Source organism: Mesoplodon densirostris, chromosome X (genome assembly GCF_025265405.1).
Source record: "Mesoplodon densirostris isolate mMesDen1 chromosome X, mMesDen1 primary haplotype, whole genome shotgun sequence".
Classification (NCBI taxonomy): Eukaryota; Metazoa; Chordata; class Mammalia; order Artiodactyla; family Ziphiidae; genus Mesoplodon; species Mesoplodon densirostris.
In genome coordinates, this window is record NC_082681.1 from 77446650 (window position 1) to 77471396 (window position 24747).

Sequence of the window (24747 nt, forward strand, 5' to 3'; positions counted from 1 at the left end):
TCTCACTCCTCTGTACCTTTACCTCTCTAGCTCTACTGGATCCTTCATTTCAGCCTCACTCCCAAGTTTTGCTCATTCGGAAAAATCTATCAAAGTCAAGCTTTCTCATAATCCTTTGCCCTCGTCTATCCACCATCTCATCCCCATGCTTTTTAATCAAAACCTTCCAGAGAAGTCCACACTGACTGTCTCCAACTTATCACTTCCTGGTCAGTCTTCTAGTAACTGGCCACCCGCTGCCTCCGCCCCGGACCCCGGGGACCGCCGGTCTGCTCCCTCCCTCCCGCTCCTCACCCAACCCCATTCTCCTTGGTTGCTCTGGCTGCTCTACCTTTCCCCCCTTTCCCAGATCCGCTTTTTCCTTTCGGCGGCATCCCCGAAATTCGCCGTCGAACTCTCAACTGCTTCGGTTACCGCACAAAGCCCCTTCAGGCCCCATCGGTATGTCCTAAACATATGCCTGAAAGTGACATCGCAATTGGCCATCCTTACTGTTGCTCTGGAAGCAGGCGTATCTTGGGGCAGGCCCGGTCCTTTGGCTCTAGGGCCAATGGGGGCTGAAGAGTCTGACCAATAAGGAGCTTGGGCCAGGTAGAGGGGCGGAGCCAAAGGTTGGGCCGGGGCGGGAAACCAAGCCTCTGCGCTTTTTGAACTTCTTTCACAAGCCCTTATTTGCCCACAGCTCTCCCGCTTCCCTACCCACCTCCTCCATGCGTGCGTAGTGAAAGCCGCGGACCTCTGCAGTCTCTCCGCGCTGGCTCTAGCCAATCCCGCGGGGCCGCCAGACAAAGGCAAAGCCGGAAGAACAGTGGCGGCCGCTTCTCCCTCCTGCGCCCTCCTACACACGGGCCTACACTCCCTTGCGGGTTTTCGTTTTTAAAGTTTATTTTGCAGCCTGTAGTTGACTGAGTTCAAAAGGTACTTCTTTTTTTAACATCTTTATTGGAGTATAATTGCTTTACAATGGTGTGTTAGTTTCTGCTGTATAACAAAGTGAATCAGCTATACGTATACATATATCCCCAAATCCCCTCCCTCTTGCATCTCCCTCCTACCCTCCCTCTTTTAAAAGAAGACTATCACCCGTCTGCCTCTTGCAGAACTCTGTCATGGAGAAAAAATGGAAGTAGTCTAAATTCCCCTTAATAGGGTATTGTTTAAATAAATGATGTTTCAACCACACCATAGGATATGCTCCACTTAAAATAACTAGTGTAAAGCTCTCGGTAGAGACACGAGAAATGGCGTTAAGGAAGGTTACAGACCAAGCTATAGAATATGATTCATTTTTTTTTAAAAAAAAGGCATCTCGTGTACTATATATTTGCTTATAGAGGACAGGAAGACTATCCAGCAAAACGTGACCAGGAGTGCCAGTGCAGTGTATGTTTCTGCACAGTTTCCAAAATTTCTGTAATGGTGCAGCGTACTATAGTTAAAAGCAAGGATTCTGGACCGCCTGGCTTCAAATCGCTGCTCCACCATTTGGTTACTAGCTCTGTGACCTTGAGGAAGTTACCTCACCTCTCTTTGGCTCAGTTTCATCATCTGTAAAATGGAATTGATGATAATAATACCTTCTAATAGGGTGTGAAGAGAATTAAACAAGTTCGTATTTGTAAAGCACATAAAACGACGACTAGCTTGTGGAGTGTTAGCTTAAGGTGAATGAGTTTTGAATTTATGCCCTCAAACTTTTTACCCTTATCCACAACGCCTCTCCTCCCAATATAAGGTCAGGGCTTTTCCTCTACTCCATGAGACAGCTGTCCTAGCTTGCCCCTGCCAGCCAGAATGTGTAGGCCCTCCAGCTCAGAGTTTAGTTTTTGGATACAGTCTTGTGGGACTTGGCATGCTTCATGCCCAGACTGGGGGATCAAGTATTTCTGAGACTGTGCCACCTCCAACTCATACATTTCAAGCAGCCCCCTCACGTTGTACTGCTGTCATTTCTGAACACGTTTCAGCTTAGGCACTCCTTGTTTTGGATTGGGAGTGATCAACTGTGGGGAACACATCCAGCGCTGAGGAGATCATTGCTCCCCCACTTCTGAGGTGGATCCCACCTGTGTATTGACTTTCAGACTTCAGCTGGGAGATGGGGCGGGTTGACAATGACAGTATGGCCTCATGTTCATCAGTTCATCCACAGCCAGGAGGCCGAGGGGGCACCTTTACTTCTGGTTTTTCTTAGGGAACAGCCTTTCCTGCAACCACTGGCTATGGCAGTCTTGGAGTGGGAATGAAGCAAAGTTCAGACCCCAATGAAGAGCCAGCATTAAATGGCTGACGTACCTGGCAAATGCTTGGTGCCTGGAACGTTGTGAGAGTTCTGGGCATTCCAGCAGATAACAACAACAACAGTAATAAACAAGCCTGTGTAACTGGCTGAATGTGCCCAAAGCAGTGCCTAAAGGCCAGTAGTTCAAAGGAGAAAACTCTGGGCATAGGTCCAGGGGTTTCGAGGTCAAAAGCACTTTAAGACTGATAAAATCATGTACGATCTCAACTATGCAGTGTGCATCACAAACATCTTAAGTGTTAGCTTTGGGATGTGAATTTATGGCTAACTTTCATTTTTTTCTGTTTAAATTATATTCTGTTTATATGAATTGGCATATATATATATTTTTTATTCAAGAAAAAAGATAATGCTATTTGTAAAACAAACAACAAAAAAGCTAGCCTCTATACAGGGTTAAGTCTGCACCAGTCTGTGGAGGCCAGCTGTGGAGGAGTCTGTGGGAGCAGAGTGACGAATGAACAGCAAGGCGGGCAGGGGGGCAGAGAGGAGAAAACTTCAGCCTCGAAACCATGGTAACGACTGCAGGAGCGTGCACAGTGAGTCAGAGCCAGGGATGGCTGCCAGTCGTATTTTCTATTAATTACCTCCTCAGACTGATTCTTCCACACATTTCTTTTTTTTTTTTTATTTTTTTATTTTTTCTTTTTGCGGTATGTGGGCCTCTCACTGTTGTGGCCTCTCCCGTTGCGGAGCACAGGCTCCGGACGCGCAGGCCCAGCGGCCATGGCTCACGGGCCCAGCCGCTCCGCGGCATATGGGATCCTCCCAGACCGGGGCACGAACCCGTATCCCCTGCATCGGCAGGCGGACTCTCAACCACTTGCGCCACCAGGGAGGCCCCACACATTTCTTAAATGAGGAAAATCAGGCAGGGAAGCTGGCAGCCCTCTTCCCAGGACACAGGTTCACAAACCTTGACCCAAACTCGCTGTCCCGCCCCACCTGCTCCACAACCAAAGGGCTGCAGTTTCTTTCCCGTTTGAGATGCCAGCAGAGCTTATTCTGAAAGGGGGCCTTGACAGAACAAAACACAGAACTCTGGTTGATCCCATTCAGAGGAGGTCAGTATATGGGGAGCTCTGGGCCCCAGACTCTAGGGACAAAGGTAGAAGAAGGTCACCTTTGGAAACTGAAACAAGGAAAATTCAGTACATGGTAGATGAGAATAACCACCTGCAAAAGTAGCCACCCATTAAGGCAAATGGATGGAGGGATATTGCTGATGGGATGGATGTGTCTCCTGAGCACAGTCAGTGGGCGGAAAACTTTCTGTCCCTCTTCATGCTGTTGTAACATGTCTGACATGAGATAAGCTTTGAACAACTGTTTTTTAAGAAAATTTACTTATTTTATTATTTATTTGGTTGCACCATGTCTTAGTTGTGGGCTCCTTAGATGCGGCTCACAGGCTCCTTAGTTGCAGCTCGAGGGCTTCTTAGTTGTGGCATGCGAACTCTTAGTTGCAGCATGCATGTGGGATCTAGATCCCTGACCAGGGATTGAACTTGGGCCCCCTGCATTAGGAGCACAGAATCTTAACCACTGTGCCACCAGGGAAGTCCCAACAACTGTTTTTTTTGTTGTTTTAATTTATTTATTTTTGGCTGCATTGGGTCTTCGTTGCAGGGCACAGGCTTTCTCTGGTTGCGGCGAGCGGGGGCTACTCTTCATTGTGGTGCATGGGCTTCTCATTGCGGTGGCTTCTCGTTGCGGAGCACGGGCTCTAGGTGCGTGGGCTTCAGTAGTTGTGGCACACAGGTTCAGTAGTTGTGGCTCACGGGCTCTAGAGCACAGGCTCAGTAGCTGTGGCACACGGGCTTAGTTGCTCCGCGGCATGTGGGATCTTCCCAGACCAGGGCTCGAACCCATGTCCTCTGCATTGGCAGGCGGATTCTTAACCAGTGCACCACTAGGGAAGTCCAACAACTGTTTTTTTAAAAAATAAATTTATTTATTTATTTGTTTTTATATTTGGCTGTGTTGGGTCTTTATTGCTGTTCGCAGGCTTTCTCTAGTTGAGGCGAGCGGGGGCTACTCTTCGTTGCCGTGCGCGGGCTTCTCATTGTCCTGGCTTCTCTTGTTGCGGAGCATGGGCTCTAGGCGCGCGGGCTGCAGTAGTTGTGGCTCGTGGGCTCAGTAGTTGTGGCTCGCAAGCTCTAGAGCGCAGGCTCAGTAGTTGTGGCACCCGGGCTTAGTTGCTCCGGGGCATGTGGAATCTTCCCGGACCAGGGCTTGAACCCATGTCCCCTGAATTGGCAGGCAGATTCTCAATCACTGTGCCACCAGGGAAGCCCCAAATTTTGCTTTTATAGTGTCATGTCTAAGAACTGTTTATCAAGCTGTAGGTCTCAAATATTTTCTCCTATATTTTCTTCTAAAAGTTTTATAGCTTTATGTTTTACACTTAAATCTGTGATACATTTGAGTTAATTTTTGTGGAAGGTGTGAGGTTTAGTTTGAAGTCCTTTTTTCTCTTTTGGCATATAGATGTCCAATTACTCCAGCAACATTTGTTGAAAAAGCTGTTCTTCATTAAATTGCTTTTGTACTTTTGTTAAAAATCAGTTGACTGTACTTGTGTGAATCTGTTCTGGAGTCTCTATTCTGTTCCATTGATCTATGTGTCTATCCCTCCATCAGTATCACACAATGTCATGCAGCCTTCATTACTGTTGCTACGTACTAAGTCTTAAAATTGGGTAGAGCAATTTCTCCCACTTTATTCTCCTTTTTCAAAGTTCTTTTAGCTATTCTAGTTCTTCTTACCTTTCCATGTACATTTTAGAATAATTTTGTCTGTATCTAAACAAAATGTTGCTGAGATTTTGATAGGAATGGTGTTAAAACCTGTAAAACATTTTGGGGAGAATTGACATCCTTACTCTGTTGAGTCCTCTAATTCATGAACGCAGTATAACTCTCCATGTAGATAGATCTTCTTTGAGTTCTTTCATCAATGTTTTGTAGTTTCAGCACACAAGTTCTGTACATGTTTTCTTAGATTTATACCTTTGCATTTTCTTTGAGTGATTTGTGCATGATATTGTAATTTTAATTTTGTCTTTCACATGTTCATTGCTGATATTTAGAAGTACAATTGAGTTTTGTATGTTGATCTTGTATCCTGTGAACTTGCTAAACTCATTTATTAATTCTAGAAGGTTGGGTATTGTATTAGTTTGTTTTTGTAGATTTCTTGTGATTTTCTATAGAGAACATCATGTCATCTCCAAATAGGGATAGTTTTTTTCTTCCTTTCCAATCTGTACACTTTTGGTTTCATTTTCTTGTCTGGCTAGGACTTCCAGTACTATGTTGAATGAGAGTGGTAAGAGTAGACGTCCTTGCCTTGCTCCCAATCTTAGAGGAGAAAATATTTGATATTTCACCATTAAATATGTATAATGTTAGTTGCAGAGTTTTTATTTATTTATTTATTTATTATTTATTTATTTTGGCTGCACTGGGTCTTCATCGTGGCATGTGGGGTCTTCGTTGCGGTGCACGCGCTTTTCTAGTTGCGGCACACAGGCTCTAGAGCGCGCAGGCTCAGTAGTTGCAGTGCACAGGCTTAGTTGCGGTATGTGGGATCTTAGTTCCCTGACCAGGGATCGAACCCAGGCCCCCTGCACTGGGAGTGCTGAGCCTTAACCACTGGACCACCAGGGAAGTCCCCAGTTGTAGGGTTTTTATAGATATTCTTTACCAACTTAAGGAAGTTCCCCTCTCTTCCTAGTTTTCTAAGGGTTTTAAAAATGAATGTGTGGGCTTCCCTGGTGGCGCAGTGGTTGAGAGTCCACCTGCCTGATGCAGGGGACACAGGTTCGTGCCCTGGTCCGGGAAGATCCCACATGCCGCGGAGCGGCTGGGCCCGTGAGCCATGGCCGCTGAGCCCGCGCGTCCGGAGCCTGTGCTCTGCAACGGGAGAGGCCACAACAGTGAGAGGCCCGCGTACCGCAAAAAAAAAAAAAAAAGAATGTGTGTTTAATTTTGTCAAATGCCTGTTTTGCATAAGTTGATATAATCACATGATTTTTTTCTTCTTACACTGATTGATTTTCAAATATTGATTTTCAAATATTGAACCAGCCTTGCATCCTTGGAATAAACCCTGCTCGATTATGCTGTATAATTCTTTTTATATATCGCTGAATTCTATTTGCTCTTTTTTTTTTTTCGGTACGCGGGCCTCTCACTGTTGTGGCCTCTCCCATTGCAAAGCACAGGCTCCGGACGCACAGGCTCAGCGGCCATGGCTCACGGCCCCAGCCGCTCCGCGGCATGTGGGATCTTCCCGGACGGGGGCACGAACCCGTGTCCCCTGCATCGTCAGGCGGACTCTCAACCACTGCACCACCAGGGAAGCCCCTGTAGTTTAATTTTTGTACTGTCTTTGGTTATCGTATCAGGGCCTGGCCTGACAAAAGGAGTTGGGAAATGTTCCCTCCTATTTTCTGGAAGAGATTATATAGGATTGGTATTAATTCTTCTTTAGATATTTGGTAGATTTGTCCAGTGAAACCACCAGACCTGAATATTTATCTTTTTAAAAATATTTATTTATTTATTTATTTGGCTGCGTGGGGTCTTAGTTGTGGCATGCAGGATCTTTGTTGCAGCATGTGGGATCTTTCATTGCGGTGAGCGGGCTCTTTGTTGCAGTGTGCTCTCTAGTTGTGGCGCACAGGCTCTGTAGTTGCTGCACAGGGGCTTAGTTGCCCCACGGCATGTGGGATCTTAGTTCCCTGACCAGGGATTGAACTTGTGTCCCCTGTATTGGAAGGCAGATTCTTAACTACTGGACCACGAGGGAAGTCCTCAGACCTGAATATTTCTTTTGGACAAATTTTTAATTACATACGCGGTTTTCTTCAGAGGAATTGGTCCATTTCATCAAAATGTCGAAATTTATCTGTGTAGAGATATCCATAGGGTTTGGCCCTGTTTCTTTTTTATTATTGATAATTTGTATCTTCTCTCTTTTTTCTAGTCTTGTTAGAAGTGTGCCAATTTTATTCATCTTTTCAAAGAACAAGATTTTTGTTTCATTGATTTTCTCTATTGTCTTTCTGTTTTCAGTTTCACTGATTTTTGTTCCTATTTTTATTATTTCCTTCTTTTTGTTTGCTCTCCTTCTGGGACTCCCATAATATGTCTGTTAGCCTGCTTACTTACCTTTTTGTGGGGTCCCTGAAGTCTTTGTTCTTTTAGCTTGTGTTCAACTAGTATTGGACATAAGTTTCCTTGAACATCAGGAACTAAAGCAAGCAAACAAACAGCTTCTCTCCCAGTATTTGTGGTTTGGCTCTGTGCTGGGTCACCCTTTCAACACTTAGCCTGATCATTTACAGCTCTGCCTTAGCCTTCACTTACTGCTTACTATGAGCTTAGAGATCAGCCAGAGGTGAAAGCTGTCCTGGGCATGCATCTGGCTTTCTAAGCTCTCCAGTATACACAGGTGCTTTCAAATGCCCTAATTTCCAAAGAAACTCTATCCTAGGCCTTAGGTGGTCTATTGTATGTCTCAACCATAATCTCTTGCCCTGGAAAGATGCAGGTTTTCAAGCAATGCCTGCTACCTTTTCACTCTGAGCAAGTTCCAAGTTCAGTCCTTCAGGTAGCCCCCAGACAGTTTAGAAGAGACAAACAAAATAATTTGCAAGCAAGGTCTTCTCTATTCCCTCTGGAACCAGGGATGAGGTCTGCATGGTGGGAACATAGGTTGTCATCTTCAAGACCACTACCCAGTCAGGGAAGAAGTGAGGCGAGGGCAAAGCCATGAAGCTTTCCTACATACCATTTTAAAGTTACCTTTTTCTTGATTCAGCATTTGCTTGGTTGCTATAAACCTTTGACTATTTTCCAGGGTTCTGACAAAGTTGGTTCTGATCGTTTCTGCTTGCTTTTCAAGGTTTCTGTGGAGGGATAGGCATTTGGATTTGCCTACTCTGCCATTTTGTTCCCATCACTCCTCCAGCCCTTTTATCATTATGCAATTTCCCTCTTTGTCCTCAGTAATTTTCTTTGCTCTAAAGTTTACTTATCTGCTTTCAAGTTCATTAATCTTTTCTTCTGCAGTATTTAATTTTCTATTAATTTCATCTAGAATATTTTTCCTCTCAGTTATTTATAAGAATTTTAATCTGGGTCTTTTAAAATATCATTTCTTTCTCTTCTTATTGTGCTTATTCTTTCCTCTGTCTTCTTGAATATATGGAAGATAGTTATAATCACAGTTTTAACATCCTTGTCTACTAAATAGATAATCTGATTCTGTTTCTGTTGATTGATTTTTCTTTTTTATGGGTTGTATTTTCTTGCATCTTTACATATGATTTATATTAGTCCTTTTTTTTTCTGGCTGCATTGTGTCTTCGTTGCTGCGTGTGGGCTTTCTCTAGTTGTGGTGAGCGGGGGGTACTCTTTGTTGCGGTGCGTGGGCTTCTCATTGCAGTGGCTTCTCTTTTTGCAGAACACGGGCTCTAGGCGCATGGCCTTCAGTAGTTGCGGCACACGGACCCTAGAGCACACGGGCTTCAGTACTTGCGGCACATGGCCTCAGTAGTTGTGGTGCATGGGCTCTAGGGCGCATGGGCTTCAGTAGTTGTGGCACGTGGGCTCAGTAGTTATAGTGCACAGGCTTAGTTGCTCCGTGGCACGTGGGATCTTCCCACACCAGGGATCGAACCCGTGTCCCCTGCATTGGCAGGCGGATTCTTAACCACCGCACCACCAGGAAAGTCCGTATATTAGTCTTTTTTAAAAAGTCACAAATTACTACAAACCTAGTGCTTTAAATTTTTTTTTAAATTTTTATTCTTTGACTATGCCACGCAGCATGCAGGATCTTAGTTGCCTGACCAGGGATCGAACTTGTGCCCCCTGCAGTGGAAGCACAGAGTCTTACCCACTGGACCACCAGGGAAATCCCAAACTTAGTGCTTTAAAACAACAATACCTATTTATTATCTGACAGTTATGTAGGTCAGAAGTTGGGTGGGCTTGGCTGGATTCTCTAGTTAGGGTTTCACAAACTGAAAATCAAGATGTCAGCTGATCTGGGCTCTTATCTGGAGCCTCTGGCTAAGAATCTGCTCCAAACTTATTCAGGTGACTGAAGGTCATTTCCTTGCACCTGTAGGGCTATAGTCCCTGTTTTCTTGCTGGCTGACAGCCTTGGGCCACTCTCTGTTTCTTGAGCTACTTGTATTCCCTGACACTTGGCCCTCTCCATCTTCAAGTTAATGATGGTGTGTTGAATCCTTCTCACATTTAGAATCTCTCTCAGGTCCTCCTCTACTACCAGCCAGAGAAAACACTCTGCTTTTAAGATCTCAATGTGATTAGACTGGGCCAACCAGGATAATCTCCCTTTTGATTAACTCAAAGTCAGCTGATTAGGGACCTTAATTACATCCCCCAAATCACTTTTGCCATGAAGCTTAGCATAATCATGGGTGTATTATCATATTTATAGTTCTTGGGATTAGGGCAGGAAGTCTTGGGGAGCCATTTTGGAATTCTGCTTTACACCATGTTAATATTTGATTGGATGCCAGACATTGAATTTTATGTTGTGTGTGCTAGATTTCTGTATTCCTTTAAAGATTCTTGAGCTAGGTTCTGGGATGCAGTTAAGTTACTTGGAAACAGTTTGATTCCTTTGAGGCTTATTTTTAAGTTTTGTTAAACGGGGCCCAGAATAGGCTTCAATCTAGATCTAATTTGACCCCACTACTGAGGCAATAGCCTTCTGAGGACTCTAATCAATTCCCCATGAGTCAGGAGTTTTGCAGCTCTTCTTGGTGGGAACATGAACTATTTATAGTCCTATGTGAGCGCCAGCAATTTCTACTCCTACTCCTTTCAGGCAGTTTCCTCCAAACTGATCAGTACTCATCTGAATACTTGAGGAATACCCTCTGCAGATCTCTGAGGTTCTTTCTTTCTATGTGGTGTCCTCCTCTTTGGACTACTGTCCTGCAAACTCTAGCTGCCTTGGTCTTCTTGGACTCTCAGCTCCATTTACCCGACTCAGAAAGTCCACTGGATTCTAACTGGGTTCCCCCTCCCTGCACCAGAGCCTGGAAACTCTCACAAAGTAGTAGCTGGGGCAACTGTAGGGCTTACCTACTTTGTTCTCTGTCTCTCAGGGATCACTATCCTTCATTTTCTGATGTTCAGTGTCTTAAAAACCATAATCCATAGTTTCATATATTCTGTCTATTATTTTTTTATTTTGGACAGGAGGATAAATCTGGTCCCTGTTACTCCATCTTGTCCAGAAAGGGAAGTTCTGAACTTCATATAAATGGAACCGTATAGAAGGTATTCCTCTGTATCTGGCTTCTTTTGGTGAGTAGCAGCAGTTCGTTCTTTTTATTTATTTATTTTAAAATTTATTTTATATTGGAGTCTAGTTGATTTACAATCTTGTGTTAGTTTCAGTTGTATAGCAAAGTGATTTAGTTATACATATACATATATCTATTCTTTTTCAGATTCTTTTCCCATATAGGTTATTAAAGAGTACTGAGTAGAATTCCCTGTGCTATACAGTAGGTCCGTGTTGATGATCTATTTTATATGTAGTGTGTTTATGTTAATACCAACCTCTTAATTTGTACCCCCCAACCTTTCCCCTTTGGTAACCATAAGTTTGTTTTCTAAGTTTGTTGAGTCTATTTCTGTTTTGTAAAGAAGTTCATTTGTATCATTTTTTAGATTCCACATAGAATTGATATCATATGATATTTGTCTTTCTCTGTCTGACTTACTTCACTGAGTATGATAATCGCTCAGTCTATCCATGGTGCTGCAAGTGGCATTATTTCATTCTTTTCTTATGGCTGAGTAATATTCCATTGTATATATGTACCATGTCTTCTTTATCCATTCCTCTGTCAATGGATATTTAGGTTGCTTCTGTGTCTTGGCTCTTGTAAATAGTGCTGAAATGAACATTAGGGTGCATGTATCTTTTCGAATTATGGTTTTCTCCAGATATATGCCCAGTAGTGGGATTGCTGGATCATATAGTAGCTCTACTTTTAGTTTTTTAAGGAACCTCAATACTGTTCTCCCTAGTGGCTGTACCAATTTACATTCCCACCAACAGTGTACGAGGGTCCCCTTTTCTCCACATCCTCTCCAGCATTTACTGTTTGTAGATTTTTTCGATGATGGCCATTCTGACTGGTGTAAAGTGATACCTCATTGTAGTTTTGATTTGCATTTGTCTAATAATTAGTGATGTTGAGCATCTTTTCATGTCCTTTTTGGCTAACTGTATGTCTTCTTTGGAAAAATGTCTATTTAGATCTTCTGCCCATTTTTTTTGATTGTGTTCTTTTTAAAATTACTGGTAATATTCCATTGTATGGACATTTTCTCTTTTTTTAATGGCTGCATAGAGTTCCATTGTATGGATGTATCATAATTTGTCTAACTGGTTTCCTATTGATTTGCATTTAGAGATTATTTCTGGTCTCTTGCTATGACAAACAGTGCTGCAAAGAACATCTTTTTAAAAAAATTTTATTGAAGTATAGTTAATTTACAATGTTGTGTCAAAGTGATTCATTTATACATGTATATGTGTATATATATTCCTTTTCATATTCTTTTCCATTATGGTTTATCATAGGATATTGAATTTAGTTCCCTGTGCTGTGCATTAGGACCTTGTTGTATCCATCCTATATATAATAGTTTGCATCTGCTAATCCCAAACTCCCAATCCTTCCCTCCTCCACCACCCCCGCGCTTGGCAACCACAAGTCTGTTGTCTATATCTGTGAGTCTGTTTCTGTTTTGTAGATATGTTCATTTGTGTCATATTTTAGATTCCACATATAAGTGATATCATATGGTATTTGTCTTTCTCTTTCTGACTTACTTCGCTTAGTATGATAACCTCTAGGTCCATCTATGTTGCTGCAAATGGCATTATTTGCAATGAACATCTTGAATGTAGATTTTGCACAGATGTGAGATGTCTTTAGGATAGATTCCCGCACATGGGGCAAAGGATGTGTGCGTTTTGAACTTAGGTAGTAATTGTCAAATTTCCCTCCAAAGAGAGAAGACCAGCCAACATTCCCACTGACCATGTGTAAGGGCACCTATTTCTCTACTAACCTTTTATTCTTAAAAGAGCTGCCTTGATTACTTAATTAGCTAATAGTTTAATAAGATCATCCTAGAAAACATTTTCCTCTGTATTCAGGCCATAGTACTGCCTCAGGAAGGGAAGTCACCATCTAGCAAGGGTCTCCGATTACTTCAGAAATAACCCCCCTTTGGATCCCATCCAAGGCCTCTGGCCTAATACTAAATTGGTTTTATAGGGAACAGTGCCATGGCAAGGTTCCAACGTGCTAGTCTTTGCTCTGCTGAAACATTTCTTAAGCAAAGTAAATTAATTACAGGCCTTTGCGGGGTTTAGCTCCTTTGGGACTAGGATTACATCTAAAACATTTCAAGTTAGTAATTGTATTTTAGCAAAGTTAGGCATGTTACTCTTTTGTAACCTCAACAAAATGCTTTTGTCTACAAAGAATATGAAGTTCACATGTTCTAATGGGGCATTTTGGTGTCTCAAAGTTTTGCCACTTCTAACTCCGTGATATGAAAGTATGCTAGGTCTGCTATAAGAGCTTAGTGTGATTCAGGTGGTAGTCAATGTTAGTTGACTTAAAACAATACAAAAAGTGTTGTAGGATGTATCTGCATATGGGAGTAGGTTTACAGTGAGTATAGTGAGGGTGGCACGTGTCTGGGTATGAATCCTAATTTCGTCACCTACCAGCTGTAACATCACAGGTAAGTTACTTAATATTTCTGGCCTCGTCTGCAAAGCAGTGTAATACTAGTATCTTCCTCATAGGACATTAGGAGGATTACAAGAATTAATTTGAATAAAGCATTTAGAATGATGCTTAACACATGGTACACTCTCAACAAACATAAACAATTACTATGTTTGCATGAGCCAGTATTTTTTCTTTTTTGGCAAAATGTATTAATTAACATAATCAAAGCTCCGTGAGATGATGTCCTGGTAGATGGTAGGGTGTTTTACAGTGTAAGGTGCCTTCTCCTAGCAAAACCAATCAAACCCTTAGGAGCTATTCCAAAAACAAAGAGAAGCAAGTCACACACACAGAGACACATTTAACAGCAATGAACAATTGTCCGTAAAAGACATTTCATGCAGGGACTCAGAAAATCACCTCTGTGGTAGAAACTCCATTGTAACCTTTTATTCCAGATATTTGCCAGTGGAGTTTATTTACCCTCACTAGATACGTGAATGGACTATTTGGAGGGGCAGGGCTAGGGCCACAGCTGGAAGCTGGAGGGAATTGACTTGAAGCAGGAAAGTGTAAATAAACAGGTGTCAAAATTCAGGGATAGACTGAACAAGAGGGGCTAGAGGGGAAGTAGATTTTGAGTAAGGTTTACACATCTATCTCCCTTTAGACTGTGAGCAAGGTGAGGGCAGGGGCCACATGTATTAATCATCTCTCTAGGCTGAAGGTGATTCAGTAAATATTTATTGATGGCACTGAATGGAATTAAAATTAAACAGGTGTCAAGGATTCCAAAGTGAGCAGGAGAGAACAAGCAGATTCCTAGAGTGTCTGGGAACAGTGGCCCTGAATGCAGCAGAGGCAGATGGATGCATGGAATTGGCAAAGCACCGTTAGAAAAAAATAGGCAATAAAACATTGCAGAAAATTTGAAAAAACTATTTCTAATCATATCTCACTACTAACAACTACTGTCATTTTTGTTTATCCCCTTGTAGTGGTTGTGATACCATATGTATATTACTTTTCATTCTTAATTCAGTCAACAAATGTTTACTGAGCACACGTGCAGGCATGTTCTGTACATGGTTGTACGTGGGTGTGATCATAATTTGCACATCATTTTGTAGCCCGCCTCTCCACTTACAGTAGCATAAGCCAGCATTTCCCTCATGTGTTTTGCTGAGCACAAGCTGCCCCATGACAAAAAGCTTCCATGATCAAGAAGGCTTGGGCACACTGCAATCTAGAGCTCTTCTCTTGACAGTTTACAGCTCAGTTTCCTTTCTTGGTTGTTGCTTCTCTACCAGGTACCTAAACACTGGACAGCCCCAGGGCTCATCCTGGGTCCTCTTCTTTATTTACTTTTGCTCCCTAGGTGAACTCATCCAGTCTCAAGGCTTTAAACCATCAATGTTTTAAGGACTCCCAAATTTCTCTCCAGCCCTCACCACTGCCCTGAACTGCTCATCTGTATATCCAGCTGTCCACTGGCATCACCCTTTGAATGTCTAATAGGCAACTCAGATTCAGTTTATATAAAACATAACCATTCATTCCTCTGACCTTCCCAAATCTGCTCTTTCTCAAATCATCACCATCCTAATAAATGGCACCACCATCCATGCAGCTGCTGAAACCCCAAACCTAGCAGTCATTCTTTTTTCTAATAATCATTTAAAAAAAATTGAAGTATAGTTCATTTATAATGTTGTATTAGCTTCAGGTGTACAACAAAGTGATTCAGTTTTATATATATAAATTATATATTATATATATATTTATATGTAATATATATTATATTATATATATATAAACTATATATATATTATATATATAATATATATATTCTCTTCCAGATTCTTTTCCATTATAGGTTGTTACAACACATTGAATATAGTTCCCTTGCTATAGTAGGACCTTGTTGTATATCTATTTTATACATAGTAGTGTGTATATGTTAATTCCTATTTTATACATAGTAGTGTGTATATGTTAATTCCAAACTAGGAGTCATTCTTTTTTTTTTTTTTTTTTTGCGGTACGCGGGCCTCTCACTGTTGTGGCCTCTCCCGTTGCGGAGCACAGGCTCCGGACGTGCAGGCTCAGCGGCCATGGCTCCCGGGCCTAGCCGCTCCACGGCATGTGGAATCTTCCTGGACCGGGGCACGAACCCGTGTCCCCCGCATCAGCAGGCGGACTCTCAACCACTGAGCCACCAGGGAAGCCCAGGAGTCATTCTCTCTCTTTTTTTTTTTTTTTTTTTTTGCAGTACGTGGGCCTCTCACTGTTGTGGCCTCTCCTGTTGTGGAGCACAGGCTCCGGATGCACAGGCTCAGTGGCCATGGCTCACGGGCCCAGCCGCTCTGCGGCATGTGGGATCTTCCCGGACCGGGGCACGAACTCGTGGCCGCTGTATCGGCAGGCGGACTCTCAACCACTGCGCCACCAGGGAATCCCCCAGGAGTCATTCTTGATTCCTCCCTTTCACTTCCAAGTCACCAGACAGTCTGGTTGGTCCAATATTCAAAACATAACCAAAATCCTTCCACTTCTCCCCATCTCCATTGTTGCCGCCCTGGCCCAAGCTGCTGTCCTCTCTTCCTGGCTTGAAGCAGTAGTCTTCTTACTGGTCTTCTGCCTTCATTCTTGCTTCACTCCACTCTGTTCTCCACAGAGCAGCCAGAACACTTTTGAAAACAAACAAACAAACAAAAATCATGTCAGCAACCCTCCTAAAACCCTCTAAGGGCTTTCCTTTGTTCTTGGAATAGAATCCCAACTCCTTAGCTTGGTCACTCTGCTTCACTCACTCTCTGCCAGTCATGTCGGCTTCTTTCTATTCCTGTAAAACAACAAACTCTCTCCCTCATCCGGGTCTTTGCGTTTGCTGTTCCCCTGCCCAGAAGACTCTCCCTTCAGGCTCCTTGATGTCACCCCAGAGGAACCTTCTGTGATCAACCCATCTAGAGTAGCCCTTCCCTCTCATTTCCCATCTCCCATATCACCCTGTCAATTCCCTGTACAGCACTTGCTGCAGTCTGAAGTAATTTGGCATATTTATTTGTATTTTGCCTCTTCTGATTGGAATATAAGCTTCATGAGGTCAGGGATCTTGTGTCTCTGTTCACTGCTGTATCCCTAACACCTAAGTGTCTTATATACCCAATAAATATTTGTCAAATGAATAAATGTATAATAAAGGCTCTGAGAAGTCCAGTTACTACTAAAGAAACCTTTTAAATCTGTATTAAAAAGACCTATTAGTAATGTCTTATGTGTTTTGGGAAAAAAATACTTCAAGAAATGCTAGCAGAAGTATTTGTTTTCATGTTGCAGTGTAATGGAGTGAAAATAACAGAGGTTTCATATTCAGACATAGTACTCAAATCTTGGTTCTACCCCTCACTAGCTGTGTAATCTTTGGCAAGTTAATTTGCTTCTCTGAGCTTCAGTTTCTCCATATTTATTTTTTTTAATATTTATTTATTTATTTGCCTGTGCTGGGTCTTAGTTGCAGCAGCGGGATCTTTAGTTGTGGCATGCGGGATCTAGTTCCCTGACCAGGGATCAAACCTGGGGCCCCTGCGTTGGGAGCGTGGAGTCCTAAGGGCTGGACCACCAGGGAAGTCCCAGTTTCTCTATATTTAAATGAAAGTAACAATAAAAGACTGCATTAAACTAGATAAAGTAATACACTTAGTATAGTATATATGTTAAGAAGTATCACTAAATAAATGTTAGTTTCCTTCCTTCCCATTATCATAATTATGATTTTTACTTAGTGGTGCTTAACAAAGTTTATTCAATGGTTTCCCTGTTGAGGGATACTTGAGTCACTTCCAGACTCATTCATATAACATTTTCCTTCCTTTGCATAATTTTCCTAGCATAGATTCCCAGAAGTAGGATTACTGAATAAGAAGGTATGAGCATTTACAATTTCCTGATGCAATTGCCAGATTTTATTTTAAAGGGATCATGTTTATTCATAGCGTCAGCAGCCAGTAACTCCAGGCATCAATTTGGTACTCTTTCCAGCCTGACATATTGTGATTTCTTCCGCCTCTCCTCAATTTTTGCTACTATAATAGGCAAAAAAATTGCCATTCAGTTTTCAAAATTTTGTATGTCTTCTCTCATTAAGGAAGAGTAGACATTTCCCCATATGTTTGCCTCCTAATAGTATTCCCGTCTGTTTGTGTCTTCGCTCATTTTCCTCTCATGCAAGCGTATTCCTATCATGGTTGCAAAGACCCAGGCTGGTGGCTCTCAGACCTGCTCTGATGCATCCTGTGGAGCAGGGGTGAATAAGGGTTGGTGCTGTGGTCCACTTCCTTTGGAAATTTGGCAGCAGCTTCTCTCCTTGGTTGCTGCCTGCCCCGTCTCTTTCCTAGACTCCTTTTCCTGCAGCCCTTCCCTTAAATTTGGTGCAACTCAGAGTTGTATCCCAGGTCTTTAAAAAATGTTCTTGTTGTAAAATATAATACACAGACATGCGTACAGAAAAGTATGCGTACAGAAAAGTAAAACAAATGTACAGTTTGTACACTTGTAAAAATTGTTACAAGTGAACACCAGTATGACCACTACCCAGGTCCAAAACTAGAACTTTGTCAGCACCCTAGAAGCCTCCCCTGTGTCCTCACCAATTACAATTTACTCTTCGTCTTATAAGGAGCCACTCTCTTAACTTTTATGATAGCAATTTCCTTGCTTTTTCACAAATAGTTTTATCATCTATCTGTGCATCCCTAAACAAGAGTGTAGTTTTGTTTATTTTTGCACTTTATATAAATGGAACCATACTGTATGTGTTCCTTTGTGCCTTGCTTCTTTTGCTCAAATTTATATCTGTATGCTCCATACACGTTGTTGCATGTGGCTGTAGTTTAATTGTCATTGCTGTATAATATTCCACAGTTTATTTGTTCTCCTCTTGATGGAATGTTGGGTGGTTTCCAGTTTGGGCTGTTATGTGCAATGCTGCTATGTATCTTCTGTATATCTTTTGGGAAAGATAGGTACACATTTCTCTAGGATATATAGCTAGGAGTGGAATTGCTGGGTCTTGGGGGATGTGTACCTTCAACTTGAATCGATAAACTGTTTTAACCGAAGTGGTTGAACCAATTCAGATCCCCACCAGCAGTGTATCAGAGTTTCTATTCTTACACATCTTCCTCAACACTAGTTATTGTCAGACTTAAAAATATTTTGCATTAAAATTAAAAAAAAATATTGTGGGCTTCCCTGGTGGCGCAGTGGTTGAGAGTCCGCCTGCCGATGCAGGGGACACGGGTTCGTGCCCCGGTCCGGGAAGATCCCACATGCCGTGGAGTGGCTGGGCCCGTGACCCATGGCCGCTGAGCCTGCACGTCTGGAGCCTGTGCTCCGCAACGGGAGAGGCCACAACAGTGAGAGGCCCGCATACCACAAAAAAAAAACCAAATAAACAAAAAACAAAAAAACAAAAAAAAACTATTGTATATAGAATGGGTAAACAACAAGGTCCTACTGTATAGCACAGGAAACTATATTCAATATCCCCTAATAAACCATAATGAAAAAGAATATATATGTATAACTGATTCACTTTGCTGTACAGGAGAAATGAACACAACATTGTAAATCAACTATACTTCAATAAAATTAAAAAAAATATTTTTCCAGTCTGGTGGATGTGAAATGGTATGTCATTGTGTGTGTGTGTGTGTGTGTGTGTGTGTGTGTTTATTTTACAGCTATATTGAGGTATAATTGATGTACACCAAACTGCACGTATTTAAAGTGACAATTTGATGAGTAAACATCTGTGAACAGAACCACAATCAATATAATGATCATACCCATCACCTCCAAAAGTTCCCCTGCTCCTTGGTAATTCATCCTCCCTCTTCCCTCATTCTTCATTTCTCTGATAGATGAGATTAAGCACCTTTTCATGCTTATTGGATATTTGGAGTTCTTCTTTTATCATGAGCCCATACAAGTCCCTTGCCCATTTTTCTACTGAGTTTTGTTTTTATTACTAATTTGTAGTTCTTTGTGTATTCTGAATACCAGCCTTTTGTTGGTTATATGTGTTACAAATATCTCTTCTTCTACTGTGGCTCACCTTTTCATTCTTTAAATAGTTTCCTAGTTTTAAAGTAGTTGAATTTTATCGATTTTCCTTTATGGTTAGTGGTTTTATATCTTATTTAAGAAATCTTTCTCGATTCTGAGGTCATGAAGATATTTTCATTCATTATCTTCCAAAAGCTTTATATTCTTGCTGTTCATATTTAGGTTTTTGTCTACTTGGAACCGATTTCTCAGTATGGTATGAGGCTTATTGTTTATCATGTGAAATAAATAAAATAGAATGATAGGCTTCTCAATATTTATTGAGCCCCTATGGCAACAAATAAAATGAAGAATAAAGACATATGAGAGATATTTAGGTGGTAGAATCTGCAAAGCTTATTGGATGTAGGAGATAAGAAGAGACATCTAGGAAGGTGCCCACGCCCCTGGCTCATGCAAATGAGTGGATGGTGACACAATTCACTGAGGGAAGAAACACAAAGAGAGGGGCAGTAGGTGTGACTGAGACAGCCCAGGGAAAGCTTGTAAAGGAGAAGGAGGAGAAAGCCTGGGATACAGGCCTGAGGACTCCAACTTAAAATAAGAGTGGAGGGAGAGGGATTTCCCTGGTGGTCCAGTGGCTAAGACTCCATGCTCCCAATGCAGGGGGCCCAGGTTTGATCCCTGGTCAGGGAACTAGGTCCCACATGCTGCAACAACAACAACAAAAAAAACAGGATCCTGCATGCCACAACGAAGATCCCACGTGCCACAGGGAAGACCCGGCACAGCCAAATAAATAAATAAATATTTTTTTTAAAAAAGAGCAGAGGGAGAAGCAAAGGAAATTGCAAAGGAGCGGTCAGATAAGTGAGTGGGGAAACCAGGAGAGTGCAACGTCAAGGGGCCAAAAGAAGAAGCTTTTTGAGAAGAAAAAAAGCTCAACAGTACCAAGTGCTTCAGAGGTATAAGACAGGACTGAAAGCATTGCTGGATTTTTAAAATTTTTTTGGCTGCATTGGGTCTTCATTGCTGCGCACGGGCTTTTCTCTAGTTGCGGCAAGCGGGGGCTACTCTTCGTTGTGGTGCACAGGCTTCTCACTGCGGTGGCTTCTCTTGTTGCGGAGCTCGGCCTCTAGGTGCACGGGCTTCAGTAGTTGTGGCACGTGGGCTCAGCAGTTGTGGCTTGTGGGCTCTAGAGCACAGCCTCAGTAGTTGTGGCGCACGGGCTTAGTTGCTCTGCAGCATGTGGGATCTTCCCGCACCAGGGCTTGAACCTGTGTCTTCTGCACTGGCAGGCGGACGCTCAACCACTGTGCCACCAGGGAAGTCCCGATTTTTTTTTTTTTTGACATGGAGGTCCTTAGTGGTCCTCAGGATGGCGTGTGTACATGGTGGAGAGAACTCAGATCAGAGAGAGTTGTGAGTGGGTGGCACATGAAGGACAGAGCTGGACAGTGCTGACAATTCTTTCATGATGTTAATTTTTTTTCTTGTTCAATACCTATTGGTTTTATATTTGTTATTTTGATATTGAGCACAACCAGAGAATAGGTAACTTTCCTTAGGAGAATTTGACTGAGGTATTATAATTTTAAAATACTTTAAAAAAGTGACTTCTCATAAGTTGCAAATATTCACAAAATATTATTTTACACAGCAGTGCACAGTTGAGACTCTCGCTCATGAGAGATCAAAAATCCAAATTTGTTTTCATTATCAACCCTTGAAAGAAATAAATTAGTCATAAATGTAGTTAATATTAAAGATTTTCCTATCCTAACTGATTTTTTAAAAAATCAAAGTATAGTTGATTTACAATGTTGTGTTAGTTTCAGGTGTACAGCACAGTGATTCAGTTATGCATACATACATATATAGATTCTTTTTCAGATTTGTTTCCATTATAGGTTATTACAAGGTATTGAATGCAGTTCCCTGTGCTATACAGTAGGACCTTGTTGTTTTATCTGTTTTACATATAGTAGTGTGTATCTGCTAATCCCAAAGTCCTAATTTATCCCCTCTCCCCCTTTCCCCTTTGGTAGCCATAAGTTTGTATGTCTGAGTCTGTTTCTGTTCTGTAAATAAGTTCATTTGTATCATGATGTTAATTTTAATGAAAGGAGATGAGGCACAGGATGGTAGCTGGAAAGAAGTGTGATGTCCAGGAAGAGTTATTTTTAGGATAGAGAGATGTGGCTGTTTCTTTTCCAAACAAAAGGAGTTAGGAGAAAGGAATCCCAGGTCACTGTATGACCTCCACATTGCCTTGTTATTTCCAGAGAGAGTGACCCCTCCCCTCAAAAGGCCACACCATCTCAGCTGATGGCTCTGCTTCCTATTTCACTGAGAAACTTGAAGCAGCCAAAAATGAACTTCCTCAGGCTCCTATATCCACACCAGTCCGTGCAACCCGTGGCTGTGCCCAAATACTCTGCCTTCTGTCCTGTTAATATGGAAGAACTGTCCTCACGCCTATAAAAAGTCAACCAACCCTTCCTCCTGTGTTCAGGGTATTATTCACTCTCACCTTTTCTTTCTTTTTTAAAAATTTAATTGACATATTGTTGATTTACAATGTAGTGTTAGTTTCAGCTGTACAGCAAAGTGATTCAGTTATACTTATATATACGTTCTTTTTTAGATTCTTTTCCATTATAGATTATTACAAGATTTAAAAAAAATTTATTGGAGTATAGTTGCTTTTCAATATTGTGTTAGTTTATACTGCACAGCAAAGTGAATCAGCTCTACATATACATATATCCCCTCTTTTTTGGATTTCCTTCCCTTTTAGGTCACCACAGAGCACTGAGTAGAGTTCCCTGTGCTATACAGTAGGTTCTCATTAGTTATCTATTTTATACATAGTATCAATAGTGTATATATGTCAATCCCAATCTCCCAATTTATCCCACCCCCCCCTTTTCTCCCTTGGTATCCATACGTTTGTTCTCTACGTCTGTGTCTCTATTTCTGCTTTGTAAATAAGATCGTCTACACCAGTGATTCCACATATATGCATTAATATATGTTATTGGTTTTTCTCTTTCTGACTTACTTCACTCTGTATGACAGCCTCTAGGTTGATCCACGTCTTTACAAATGACCCAATTTCGTTCCGTTTTAAGGCTGAGTAGGGCTTCCCTGGTGGCGCAGTGCTTAAGAATCCGCCTGCCCCTAGGTTCTTCATGACCTTTTTTTTTCTTAGATTCCATATATATGTGTTAGCATACGGTATTTGTTTTTCTCTTTCTGACTTACTTCACTCTGTATGACAGACTCTAGGTCCATCCATGAAGAACCTAGGGGTAAGACGGGAATAAAGACACAGACCTACTAGAGAATGGACTTGAGGATATGGGGAGGGGGAAGGGTAAGCTGTGACAAAGTGAGAGAGTGGCATGGACATATATACCAAACGTAAAATAGATAGCTAGTGGGAAGCAGCTGCATGGCACAGGGAGATCAGCTCGGTGGTTTGTGACCACCTAGAAGGGTAGGATAGGGAGGGTGGGAGGGAGGGAGAAGCAAGAGGGAAGAGATATGGGAACATATGTATATGTATAACTGATTCATTTTGTTATAAAGCAGAAACTAACACACCATTGTAAAGCAATTATACTCCAATAAAGATGTTAAAAAAAAAGAATCTGCCTGCCAATGCAGGGGACATGGGTTCAAACCCTGGTCCAGGAAGATCCCACATGCCTCAGAGCAACTAAGCCCGTGCACCACAACTACTGAGCCCGTGTGCCACAACTACTGAAGCCCATGCACCTAGAGCCTGTACTCCGCAACAACAGAAGCCACCACAATGAGAAGCCTGCACACTGCAATGAAGAGTAGTCCCTGCTCACCACAGCTAAAGAAAGCCCATGTGCAGCAACGAGGACCCAATGCAGCCATCAACAAACAAGCAAACAAATAAATAAGCCTGAGTAATATTCCATTGTATATATGTACCACATCTTCTTTATCCATTTCTCTGTTGATGGACATTTAGATTGTTTCCATGTCCCGACTGTTGTAAATAGTGCTGCAGTGAACATTTGTCTTTTTGAATTATGGTTGTATCTTTTTGAATTACGGTGTATGCTCTGGGTGTATGCCCAGTAGTGGGATTGCTGGGTCACATGGTAGTTCTATTTTTAGCTTTTTAAGGAACCTCCATACTGTCCTCCATAGTGGCTGTATCAATTTACATCCCACCAACAGTGTAAGAGGTTCCCTTTTCTCCACACCTTCTCCAGCATTTATTGTTTATAGATTTTCTGATGATGGCTATTCTGACAGGTGTGAGGTGATATCTCATTGTGGTTTTCATTTGCATTTCTCTAATAATTAGTGATGTTGAGCATTTTTTACTGTGTTTGTTGGCCATCTGTATGTCTTCTTTGGAGAAATGTCTGTTTAGGTCTTCTGCCCATTTTTTGATTCGGTTGTCTGTTTTTTTTGATATTGAGCTGCATGAGCCATTTGTGTATTTTGGAGATTAATCCTTTGTCTGTTGCTTCGTTTGCAAATATTTTCTCCCATTCTGAGTGTTGTCTTTTCGTCTTGTTTATGGTTTCCTTTGCTATGCAAAAGCTTTTAAATTTAATTAGGTCCCATTTGTTTATTTTGTTTTTATTTTCATTACACTAGGAGGTGGGTCAAAAGAGATCATGCTGTGATTTATGTCAAAGAGTGTTCTGCCTATGTTTTCCTCTAGGAGTTTTATAGTGTCTGGCCTTACATTTAGGTCTTTAATCCATTTTGAGTTTATCTTTGTGTATGGTGTTAGGGAGTGTTCTAATTTCATTCTTTTACATGTAGCTGTCCAGTTTTCCCAGCACCACTTATTGAAGAGGCTGTCTTTGCACCATTGTATATTCTGGCCTCCTTTGTCATAGATTAGGTGACCATAGCTGTGTGGGTTTATCTCTGGGATTTCTATCCTGTTCCACTGATCTATATTTCTGTTTTTGTGCCAGTACCTTACTGTCTTTTTTTTAAACGTTTTTATTTTATATTGGAGAATAGCCAATTAACAATGTTGTGATAGTTTCAGGTGCACAGCAAAGCGACTCAGCCATACATATACAGGTATCCATTCTCCCCAGGCTCCCCTCCCATCCAGGCTGCCATATAACATTGAGCAGAGTTCCCTGTGCTATACAGTAGGTTCTTGTTGGTTATCTTTTTACATACTGTCTTGATTACTGTAGCCCTGTAGTATAGTCTGAATTCAGGGACCCTGATTCCTCCAGCTCCTTTTTTTTTTTTTTCCTCAAGATTGCCTTTACTATTCGAGGTCTTTTGTGTTTCCATACAAATTGTAAATTTTTTTGTACTAGTTCTGTGAAAAAGGCCATTGGTAATTTGACAGGGATTGCATTGAATCTGTAGATCGCTTTGGGTTGTATAGTCATTTTCACAGTGTTGATTCTTCCAATCCAAGAACATGGTATATCTCTCCATCTGTTTGTGTCATCTTTTATTTCTTTCATCAGTGTCTTATAGTTTTCTGTGTACAGGTCTTTTGCCTTCTTAGGTAGGTTTTTTCCTAGGTAT

At 41.7% G+C, this 24747-nt stretch overlaps 2 protein-coding genes across 3 annotated transcripts in view; one reads left to right on the top strand and one right to left on the bottom strand.

Annotated features, from left to right (window-relative positions):
* The window catches only part of PIN4 (peptidylprolyl cis/trans isomerase, NIMA-interacting 4), a 98159-nt gene extending 97715 nt beyond the window's left edge, over window positions 1-444 (bottom strand). For both annotated transcript variants that reach the window (XM_060087425.1, XM_060087424.1), the window contains exon 1: window positions 332-444. In XM_060087425.1, coding sequence (XP_059943408.1) covers window positions 332-374 — 43 coding nt within the window. In that variant the 5' untranslated portion in view covers window positions 375-444. The remainder of the gene's footprint in view (window positions 1-331) is intronic.
* A 282-nt stretch (window positions 445-726) lies between these two features.
* RTL5 (retrotransposon Gag like 5) overlaps window positions 727-24747 on the top strand; it is a 69227-nt gene continuing 45206 nt past the window's right edge. The window contains exons 1-2 of the mRNA XM_060086846.1: window positions 727-918; window positions 10553-10660. The gene's annotated coding sequence lies outside the window, so the exon portion shown is untranslated. The remainder of the gene's footprint in view (window positions 919-10552; window positions 10661-24747) is intronic.